The sequence below is a fragment of the Cebus imitator genome, unplaced genomic scaffold (assembly GCF_001604975.1).
Source record: "Cebus imitator isolate Cc_AM_T3 unplaced genomic scaffold, Cebus_imitator-1.0 Scaffold166, whole genome shotgun sequence".
Lineage (NCBI taxonomy): Eukaryota > Metazoa > Chordata > Mammalia > Primates > Cebidae > Cebus > Cebus imitator.
Genome location: NW_016107481.1, coordinates 3,334,026 through 3,346,126, shown reverse-complemented (window position 1 = coordinate 3,346,126; position 12,101 = coordinate 3,334,026). Strand labels below are relative to the sequence as shown.

At 33.4% G+C, this 12,101-nt stretch overlaps 1 protein-coding gene across 7 annotated transcripts in view; it reads right to left on the bottom strand.

The window, feature by feature from the left end:
* Positions 1 to 12,101, bottom strand: part of MTF2 (metal response element binding transcription factor 2) — a 60,147-nt gene that overhangs the window by 13,651 nt on the left and 34,395 nt on the right. For all 7 annotated transcript variants that reach the window (XM_017544176.2, XM_017544175.2, XM_017544174.2 and 4 more), the window contains 6 exons: positions 8,133 to 8,228; positions 7,806 to 7,906; positions 7,279 to 7,427; positions 4,473 to 4,568; positions 3,446 to 3,514; positions 2,498 to 2,621 (listed from right to left, as the gene is read on the bottom strand). In XM_017544176.2, coding sequence (XP_017399665.1) covers positions 2,498 to 2,621; positions 3,446 to 3,514; positions 4,473 to 4,568; positions 7,279 to 7,427; positions 7,806 to 7,906; positions 8,133 to 8,208 — 615 coding nt within the window. In that variant the 5' untranslated portion in view covers positions 8,209 to 8,228. The remainder of the gene's footprint in view (positions 1 to 2,497; positions 2,622 to 3,445; positions 3,515 to 4,472; positions 4,569 to 7,278; positions 7,428 to 7,805; positions 7,907 to 8,132; positions 8,229 to 12,101) is intronic.

The window sequence follows — 12,101 nt, the reverse complement described above, 5'->3', positions numbered from 1 at the left end:
AAAAAAAAAAAAAAAAAAAGATGAAGAACTGATGTTCAAAATTACTCAAGTACTCCAGGGTACTCAATCATAAAATATAAACATTATATTTACCATATACTACTTCCCCTGTTTTGAAAATAATTAATGGCATTTTATAAGATTTGGAACAAGAATATAAACAAAAGGAAACTTTTGTTAACTTAAATTTGGATTAGTGACAAAATTCAATTTGCAATTCATTTTCAGTTTTTCAAAAATTTTCTATTCAAATAATTTGGAATGACCCATTAATTACGTTCTTTGTATTGATCACAAACATTTGAAACTAAATGAAAAACACTGAATAAACATTATAGACCAGCATAAATGTTATCATCTCTTCATTATTAAAAACTCACCCTAAAATCCAATTATAATTACAGTTTAAAAATATTAAATACAGAAAATTAGAAACCTTAACTTCAATGTGTCAATAACCACAGTCTGGAATGAGATGTCTAATCTAAGAAGTATAAATATTTTCATTCAGAGAAAGAACAATAAGAAATTATTAGTTTCTTCTATTAATAAATTTGATGGCTCAAAATGTGGAAAGTAAAACTTTTTCTTTTTTTCTAAGATATTACCTCATAGGCTACAGAAATAAAAATATATATTACTGCTGAAGCGAATTTTTTCTAGTATGTTTCAGAAGTTCATTTGGAGCTGAGACACCTGAAATTCATAAACTGAACTCTTTTCTTGAAAAATATACTAAATGCAATTTTCATTTTCTTATATTCCAGCCTCTCAAATAAAATCTAAACACTAAAATTTAAATTTTAATTAAAAATGACTGCATTTGAAATAAACACAACTTGAGTTTTTATATTATACATACACTCAATATCTATATCAAGTAACTACTGCAGAATTTCATCATGTAATGGATACAATGTACTAACAGGTATACATATGTATCTTCATATGAAGTGCTAAAAGAACAGCTAGAATTTTTAAACAAATGTAGCATTAAATATTAAGATGATTATAAAAAGCACTATGGTCACTACTAATCCCTTATGCCTTACTTTTTGACTACTAATCAGTTTATTCAAATTTACCAAATGTGGCCAGGCACGGTGGCTCACGCCTGTAATCCCAGCACTTTGGGAGTCCAAGGTGGGGGGATCACTTAAGGTCAGGAGTTCAAGACCGGCCTGGCCAACATGGCGAAACCCCATCTCTACTAAAAATACAAAAAGTAGCCGGGCATGGTGGCAGGTGCCTATAATAATCCCAGCTACACAGGAGGCTGAAGCAGAAGAATGGCTTTAGCCTGGGGAGGTGAAAGTTGCGGTGAGCTGAGATCATGCGACTGCACTCTGGTATGGGCAACAAAGACAGACTCTATCTCAAAAAAAAAAAAAGTTATCAAATGTACACATCACTCACTTTCTCTCAAACTTCATCTAAAAAAAAAGTACTTAACAGAAAACTTAACAAAAATTTGTATGATAATCCAATATCTAACATTCAAAACATATAAATTGAATTTTAATAATATCCTAGATTTAATTTAAAACTACCAACTAAATTATGCATTATGTTCTCCCTGATATCCCATAACCCCCCAAAAAGCCCCTGAATATCCTATTTTATATGAAATAGGATGTCCTTCATGTCTCAAACCTACAAATCAAGAAATTCTTCCTAAACTTCAAATCAGTTTGCAAAGTTTTTACCTAAAAAAAAAAATGCATGACTAAGATGTATTTATCAAATTCCACATATTATAAAACAAATTTTTTTGTTTTAACCTAAAGTAGTTAAAATATGTATTTTAGTAATTCTAAATAAATGCTAAAAATAAGGTCCCTAACTATTTAAGCTTATTCTAGTTACTTTTCTGTTTCTGCTATTTGATAGTTTCAGAATTTTCTTCAATGAGCACACATCAATTTTATATTCCTTTAAAAAAAGACTCTTTGTAAACCAGGATAGGTAGTTACATTTCATAAATGAGAAGCAAAATAAGATGTCAGAATGAGAGGGGATAATCTTCTACTCAGGCAGCTTCATTCTACAACTCATTTTTCTAACAATATTATTAGATCCCACCATTCCTACAAGTCAGAGATATATAAAGGAGTACCAACAAGAGAGGAAGGAAGAATGCTGGTTATATCTCTAAGTTTATCGAAAACTTAGAAGAAAAGGACGTTAAACTATGAGTAAGATATCCAATACTAAAGATTTCTCCCTCCCTTCTATCTTTACAATGAATTTCACTTCAGAAAACGGAAGAATCAAATAATATACTTCCTTCTACAAATTCCCATAGACAATAGGCAACAAACAAACAGGAGGATGAGAAGGCTGGTTCTGATATCCATATCTAACTTATTTGTCCCCAGAACTAAAAATAAAATTCTACTTTAGTTGTCTGATTTATACATGTGTCTAAGTTGTTTTTTAAAAATAAAACAAAACAAAAAAGACATCAAGTAGCCACTGTAGTTCTCAGACCACCTACCTCTCCAGGGTGCAATCTATCCCAGTTTTCATTAATGTATGTCATAAGCTCAAGTTCAGAGTCAAAGTATTTCTTCTTATGAATAACACTTAGGTTGTAAAGGCATAGGTGTGCTATGTCTACCCTGGAATCCAAAAATAATCAAATACACAAAAACAATGTTTTTGGTTATGGTTAAGAAATCACAGTTTCTTAATAAAACAATAATTAAAATGTAAAATAAAATATATAGGTGGATAGTCATATTTACAATACTATAAATCACTACATATGAAAATAACTAGAAAATAGTGACTAAACATTCACTTATCCTGAAATAGCAACCATAAACTAGAAGATATATGAATTACTTCCTAAAATGCATTAAAGAGGATATGGCTTTAAAAAGATATAACTTAGAATCAAGATTTTTGTGTTTTCACTACTGGATACAAGCTACAGAATATACCATACTTAACCAAACTATCTGATTCATGGGTTATATCCTATCTATTCCTAAAATATGTAAACTAAAACAAAGATTTGTAAGTACTTACTGTAAGCATTTTTTTAGTAAACCTCTAAAATTAATAAGACTTCCAACACACAAGAATTATACTGAAGCAGAAATTAGCATATTTGTTATACCTATCTCTTTTCTACTGAATGCTCTTCTGAAGGTTCAAAAGAACTGGAAATATGAGTAAAAATTGTGAAGGTCTAAAGGATGTGTGAAAGTTACATTTATGCCATTCAACATTGAACAGCCTTATTACTTTAGCAATAAAAGTGGATATTACTTAGTGAAGATGGTATCAGGCATGAGGATAAATAAAAGAAATAAAGCCAAACATAAATAACCCATTTTTACTTAAGCCAACAAAATGCATATAGGAAGTTTCAACTTATAGGTTTAAAAATATGGCTTTTTTTTTCTTTTTTTTTTTCTAACAGAAAGGTCCACATTACCACTGTAATGGTAGACGTTTGAGGTATTCTGGTCCAGAACTGCAGACAGAGCATATAAACGTATAAAATCTGAGAAAAAAAAAGAAAAAGTTTTATGCTCAGTAATCAGGGATAAACTATTTAAAAATTATAGCTAATATTCACCAAGTGAATATCCTACAGCTGATATAAAGACTGATAATCAAAATGAAATATAATTTAAATTTTACCGCTATCTGTGATTGAGGAAAGTTCTTTTCCAATAACAACAAATAATGAAATAGTTCATATGTGAAGAGAAAGATCTTTTTTTTTAAACCACTGGAGACCTTCAAAGTTTATAGACAGACTCACATGTACTCATAGCTTACTAATAGCTTTTGTGTGCCAGCAACTATGATGGCTGCCCCCATATACATCATTTAATTCAATGTTTAAAATAACCTGATAAAACAAGCCCAAAGAGACAAGTGGAATTCCCTAAGGTCAGAAAGAAAATTAAGTGGCATAAGCCAAGATTTAAACCCAGGTTTTCAGATGTCTAATTTAGTGGTCCAGCTTTCTGTTCCTGGAGTTCACTGCACTACTCTGCATTCTTCTAATATAGAAAGTACATTGAGTCTGCTTTTAGAAATTCTTTATTTCTAAGATATACGTTGTGTCTTTAACAAGGCCTGTGGTCTTTTCTCTGCAATAACAGCCCTCTGAGGTTCTTTAAAGGAACCTCAATGAGAATACATCACAGTACTGTGGGTCAACAGGAGCAAATGGAATTACTGACAATACCTAAAAGCCTTCTGGAATAAAATCCAAAAGCACAAAAATTATGTATATTTTAAGTATATCACTCAATTAGGTATATACGTTACATTATCATTAAAATTCATATCAATTATGTATATATTAAGTATATCATTCAATTATTTTCCCTCTGAGACAACCCTTTTACCAATCATTGTTGAAACTATCTTTAGAAATCTGAAGTCACAAACATAACCACAATTAAAAAGACAAAAATCAGCCAGTAAAGTTCAAATGCCCTTCTCACCTGTCTCCAAACAGCATTGGCTTTTGAAGGCATTGCACACAAGCCTCATGAAACCACTGCTTACATTTGCAGCACTGTAGCATCTTTAAATACCAGCTATTAAAAAAAAGAGAAAAGTTAACATTAAAATTTGTTTTAAGGAAAGGTTCATTTCTTAAAAACAACAACAAAGTGGCATAATCCACAATACTGTTCTAATTAAAGTATCACACTTCTACTTTACTTAATGTAAATATTTCCTTTCCCAAAAAGGCTTATAATATCAGCTATTTCATCTCTCTTCTCTCTTTGATTCATGAAATTTTATAAGCTCTTGAAAGATACAACTACTACCTTTAGTCAAAAATGCCTGGCTCCTACACTAGTTAAATGAGCTCTATTAAAACACAAGCCTAAGTGGTTTTTTTTTTGTTTTATTTTGTTTAAGAGGCAGGGTATTGCTATGTTGTCCAGGCTAGAGTGCACCATGGCTCATGCAGCCTCAACCTCCCAAGATCAAGCAACCCTCCCACCTCAGCCTCCCAAGTAGGCAGGACCACAGGCATGCACCACCAAGCTCAGTTAGTATATATACATTTTTTAAGCAGAACTGGGGTCCCTCTATGTTGCCCAGGCTGGTTTCCAATTCCTGGGCTCAGGTGATCCTCTGGCCTCAGCCTTCCAAAGTAGTAGGATTACATGTGTGAGCCACCATGCCCAGCCTCTGGGCTTTTGTTCACATCAACTCTCTAAACCCCAGGAGAGGTCAGATTCAGGGGTACTCTTGCTTGTCCCAAATATCAAATGGCCTTAGACAGCTTTCAGGTTATAAACATTCCATTTTATAGCTTTACTGTGTTTCTATTATTCCTGTCAACTATAATAAAAACAATATAACAATTTAATAAACTTGCTTAACATCATAAATCTAATCTAAGACTACCAGGTATAAAGGCTTTTGACCGATTTAGCTATATTTCATATATGGTCTATAGATCTGCTTGAGAAAGCTAAAAATGCTAAAATTGAATCTTTATCTAAGAAAGATTATCCTCTCTTTTCAGTTAGTACATGGATTTTGGGTTTGTTTGTTTTAAGAGATAGGGCTACATTGAGATCAGACTGGACTTCAGGGCTCAAAGGATCAAGTGACCCTCCTACTTCGGCTCCCAAGTATCTGGAAATACAGGTACACACCACCACACCTGGCTAGTATGTGTAGTTTTGATACGATTATCTTTATTTGAAAATAATAAAAGTCACCATTTCCAAGTAGGGGTCTACCTCGATTAAGTCTATCAGCACCATTTTTCCAGGTACATGTGCTTACCTATGTCTGTGTCACATTTTGGAAATTCCCATATTTTGAACTTTTTGATTATTATTAATATTACACCTTTCATAGTGATCGGTGGTCTTTGATGTTACTACAATAATCATTTTGGGCCACCACAAACCATGCCCATGTAAGATGGCAAACTTAATCACTGAATGTTGTATGTCTCCTGACTACTACCAATCAGCCATTCTCCATCCCTCTTCCTCTCCTCAAGCTTCCTATTCCCTGAGACACAACAATATTGAAATTAGGCTAATTAATAATCTTACAGTGGAGGCCAGGCACAGTGACTCATGCTTGTAATTCCAGCACTTTGGGAGGCCAAGGCGGGAGAATTACCTGAGGCCAGGAGTTGGAGACCAATATGGACAAATAGAGAGATTCCATTTCCACAAAAAAATTTAAAAACAAGCTGGGTGTGGTGGTACATGCCTGTGGTCCTACCTCCTCAGGAGGCTGAGATGAGAGGATTGCTTGAGCCCAGTTCAATGCTGCCATGAGCTATGACCACGCCACTGCACTCCAGCCTAGGTAACAGAGCAAGAACCTTTCTCTTAAAAAAAAAAGAAAAAATTCACAATGTCCTCTAAGTGTTCAGAGTTACAAAAATCAAACATTAGGAAGGTATGTCAAAAGCCAAGATATCCCAAAAGCTAGGCCTCTTGCACCAAACAGCTGGCCAAGTTGCACATGCAAAGAAAAAGTTCTGGAAAAAAATTAGAGTGCTACTCCAGGCCAGGTATGGTGGCTCAGGCCTGTAATCCCATCCCACTTTGGGAGGCTGAGGTAGGAGGATTGCTTGAGGCCAGGAGTTTTAGAACAGCCTGGGCAACATAGCAAAAACCTGTCTCTACAAAAAAACACTTTCTAAAATTAGCCAAGTGTGGTGGCACGTGTCTGCGCTCCTAGCTACTTCGGAGGCTGAGGCAGGAGGATCATTTGATCCCAGAAATTAAATGCTGTAGTGAGTTATGATCATGTTACTGCACTACATTCTGTGCCCTATCACTTTAAAAAAGAAAGAAATGAAAATATGTAGAAGAAATCACTAATCTGTGAAAAAGTTCCATGTTGCTTTTACATTTAAAAAAAAAAAAACTTGTCTCTTACTCTCCCATTCAAATTATAACTAAATATAACAGTTTCTAACCGGTCAATCACATTAAATATGACAACCAATGAAACTACTGATACTGGGCCCCTGCATTAAATGTTTTCCTTCAAATAGCTAACTTTATGACAATATTTATAATTCACTTTAAGTTTCCAGGATATAAGATTTATAAGATTTTTTAATGTGTGGATATGATCAAAAACTAGTTGAGAGTTATTTTTTAACGAAAATAATAGATTTTCCCCCTGGTTTTCTTCACTGATGTGTTCATGCAGTTGCAATTCACCATCACTCACACACCATAATCAAGAAAAATAGCTAAGGCAAGCAAATAAAAGTTACTTAAGGGGAATTACATAATTCTATTTACTTACTCTCCAGGGCCTCCACAATAGCAGTAACACTGCTGGACATTGGTTTTATGACCTGCATCCCACTCAAGGTCTGCCACACTATAGGGTAATGTCTGCTTCATGACTTGCAATGCTTTGGCATTTGGTCCTTTTTTAAGCGCACCACCCCTCTACATTAGAAGAAAAAAAAAATGTGAAAGAGTGAAGGCTAAACTTTTAAACACAATTCTATACTTTAAAAATGACTCTGACACTTCTGGAGAAGTTTCCATTCCAAACTTTTACCTTATCACAAACTGTCTGATTAATAATAATCTCCATTTTTCTTTCCTTCTTTCAAATTACTACACTAATTCTCATATTACTATCACCAAATAAGTGAAAGCATTGTTTAAAAAATCAATTAAGTATCATTAGTCAAATAAACACTTTCCACCTAGCATTCATTGCTCATTTCATTCAAACAAACTTCCAGTGTACACAATCATTACGTTGATAATATCTTACAAATTCCATCAGGGCTTTAGCCCAAAACACTTAAAATATACCTTTGTTGTTGTTGCAAAAACACACTGTCGACAGAGCCATTTTTCATCTGAATCAATCACACTGGAATCAATATGAGGTGTGTGACACAACTGATGATATCCTTAATATCAAAAAAAGCATAAAGCAAATTCTATTTCATTAATACTTTCAACACAGTTTCAAGAATGCATTTTAGTATTATCATTTCCTACATTAATATATTTACAATTAATAAGCAGGATAATAATTTCAAATTATCAATGTAAAGTATTTTTAGCCATTAATCTTCAACATAGGCATTCAATATGTAACAACTTTTCCCCAAGATTAAAAGAAATCAATGTTACCTTGGCCACACTTGTCACATATAACCATTTCATTGGGAGCTTCTGAATACTCTTCTTGACATATTGTACAGACCATTTCCCCACTTCCAGTGGCTCCTAAAATATTTAAAACACATTAAAAAAGAGAGTCATAAAAAATTCCGTGTAACAAAACTACCATTATGACTCAGTGGGCAGCACATATGGACAATGTATGCTAAGTAGATCACAGTGCTTCACAAGACAAAGTACACAAAATGGTATCTCTCTGCTCTGTGTTCTTTCTACCTTTAAGAATTTAATCTGTTTTTTGGCAGAAGGCATAATTTAAATTGCTCTCAGGCAGCTTCCCTTATTACTCATTTCTTATATTCCCACTCTCAAAGGTAAAGGTAGAGGTTAGAAATGGACAACAGTAGGTAGAGGAGGTTTGTGAATACTAGAGCTACTTTATAGAATACATATATATTCATGTACATGCATTAACTATCCTACACAACTAGTACTATGAAATTAAAAAAAAAAAAACAGCAAGGAAGATATGTAAACACCTCTTTTTCCCTGAATTCAGAGCATTTCCTTTTACAATTTATTAAACAGGTTGAACACCAATTATTTAATCTTCAGCTTCTGAAATCTGAAAACACAGTATCCAATAATGCAACCTAACAAAATCCCATTGCAACTAAATTTAAGGATCCTACAATTATTAATTACATTATTTTAGCAGAACAAGTAAATCATTTCTTCCTTAAACATTTTTATTCTAAAAAAAATTGTCATACAAAATTTAAAATATAATTTTACTACCCTAACACATAATCATTTCCAGTATTCTCGTCTATTTCAATAAAGTCAAATTCACACAATGCACACATTTTACGTACATAACAAAAATGAAAACCTAAAATGTTGTGTTATGAGCCAAGCATTGTGTAGGCTCTTGATATATTTTGCTTAATTCTACAACTAACTTATGAATATATTATTTATAGAGAAGAACTGAGGCTCAGACAAAGTAACTAACCCAAAGCCCCTTAGAAAACATCAAGACTAGGATTTAGAGATGTGCCAAAATCCATATTCTCTCCACTACAAGATGCTTCATCAATACTATGTAAAATTTCTTCTATCAAAAGCATTTTTCACACAGCCAGTTTTTAAAATTGTAACTTCCAACAGCCGCATAGTATTACATCTAATGGAAAGAATACAATTTACTTAATTATTACTCTACTCTTGGACATACAGGTTACCAATTGTTATTCTTTTTTGGGGGGTGGAGATCTGTCTTTTGTATTTTCGCTATTTGTTTGTTTTGGTCTCTCATCCTCTTTCTCTTGCTTTGCTGGTTTCCTTTTATTCTTCCCCTCAGACAAGGTCTTGCTGTACCATCCAGGCTGAAGTATAGTGGCACAGTGACAGCTCACTGCAGCCTTAACTTCCCAAGCCCAAGCAATGCTCTCACCTCAGCGTCCCAAGTAACTGGAACCACAGGCATGTGCCAACATGCCTGACTGATATTTTTTTGTTTTGTTTTGTAGAGACAGGATCTCCCTACATTGCCCAAGCTGGTCTCAAATTCCTGGGCTCGAGCAATCCTCCTGCCTCTGCCTCTGCCTCCCAAAGCACTGGGATTACGGACATAAGCCACTGCACCCAGCTGTTTGCTTCTTAGCAGACCTTATTGAAGGTGGCCTCCCATAGCTTCTGGGTTTATGGTTCCGGTCATGAGAGCACCCAGATTAAGCCTGGGACCTTTCCGTGAAAATTTACAATTCCCTGGAAATGGAGTGATAGCCCCCTCTTAAGGTAGGTGCCTGACCTGACTCTCACTGTAACTACCTGTACTAATGAAGGGGAAGGTAAATCCTCAGAAAAGGGGGTAGTAACCCAAGAAGCAATCCTGAGGAAGCTAGAAATTAACTTTTACTTGTGAAATCAAACATATATGTATTTTTTAACCACCAAGTTTACAAGCACCTTCCTATATAGCTTAGTAATCTTCTATAGTCTCCCTTACTCCAAATCCAGTTGACTAGAAAGTCCTCACCGTTTAATATTAGAAATAGCAAATTTTTTGTTCTTTTTAAAATAAAGCTCAAGGAACATTTTTCATCTAGTTTTTAAAAATTATTTCTCAAAAAAATAATAAACTGCTAGAAATGAGTCTATTAGATAATCATAAACTTTGTTTGCATTTAATGCAAATGCTAAATAACCAAAATAGAAATTTCCACTGCCACCAGCAATGCAACAGTACATCATTTCACAGAAACCAAAATAGTATTAGATGCTAAGATTTAAATCCCTTACATTTATCCAATAGTTGTAACATGATATATTTCACCCTGTTGACTATTAACATTCTTCTTTATGTAAAATTTTTAAAAGAATCTCATTAGATATATATAATTTATTAAATTATTTTGATACATATTATTAGCAGGTTTCTTACAGAGAAGAAAACTACTAAACTGACTCCTCACTAAAACATGACATAATGCAGTTTTCAGATTAACTTATTTATTTCTATAGCAACTGCAAGTTTCCTGTGTGCTACTATCAAGGTGCTATGAAGAGTTAAATGACCACAGCAATCCTTTGTAATTCCAGGAACAGCAAAAGGAACCAGTTAAGAAAGAACAACCACAGAACATTAAACTGACATACTGGGTTCAGCAGTTGTAGAACAGCAAAGTACCCCTCAAGCAATAACTTTCTAACTCTACATAACATTAGTTTTCTTCTTTTCTGCCAGTTTTAAAAGCAAAGAAGGGGAAGTAGAAAGGAGAAAGTGGACAAAAGGACAGACAGACCTATTACATTAAATCCACAGGAAACTCCAAAAGATCTTTAAAAGTGGAAAGAAATACATAACTAATGGAAGGGGAGTAAAAAGCAGCATAACATGTTTCAGTGCTATTAGAGAGACCCACGTTTACAAAATAAAGAAAAAGGAATAATTTTGTGTGCAGGGTAATAAGATCTGCTCAATATTAGTAGTAGTGTTGGAGATCTCCTATCCCTTTACATCTTATGATTCACACTGTTCTCACTGGCTCTTCGATTTCAGATTCAAAACATAACTTTAGTCCTTTGAACTTATCAGTCCAGCAACCATAAAAAGTCTATCTAGAAAAACATTTTACCAGAGTAACATTTTACCAAATAAATTACCAGAGTAATTTATTTCATTTCCCACCTAAGCCCTGAGTACCAATTATACAGATGGTAATTAGAACATTCCAATTCCTTTAACAAAACTTTTTTTATTCTTTAAGAAATATTAGGAGTGAAGTCAAGAACTAAAACACAGCAGAAACCTACCATAAAACTGAACTTGGGATTCAAATATAAAATTCAATCATTAAACACTTTAGCAAGGTGTCTACCCTTTAGGGAGAAAATTTATCTCTTTTCTACAAGAATATACAGAACACAGGTCTTGGTGTAGGCCTATTAATCCAGCAAAAGGAAAATCAAAAGTAGGGCTTTAATGAACTACTAAAATACTCAGGTTTTTAGTAAAGATTAATAATTTTTAAAAGTACTTCGCATGAAAAAGTTACTTGGAAAAACATCTATATTTAGCAGACTTTAAAAGCATGAAACAGTCATAGTTTCTAATAATAGAAATCATCCCAAGAAGCATACCTATAACCAAACCAAGGCATACTTGTATTCATTTTTACTGGCACACGAATGTAGCCTCATTTTCCCATCTAAACATAAAAAAACCCATGTAACTAAATGGTAATTTTAAACCATTTTTATTAATGAATATTTCTATTATTCTAAAGCAGTTTTATATGTCCTAATTTCCCAAATCATCTGACAAATAGTATGCTCGCAATAAATAGTTGCTTTCTACAAATATAAGCAAGTAACAAAGTAACAGTTAAATTGAATCCCAAACTGTTACTTAGATTAGTTACTAAAGATTTTTCTTCAAAGTTCTTAGAAGGGTCTTTTTTTTTTTTTTTTTTT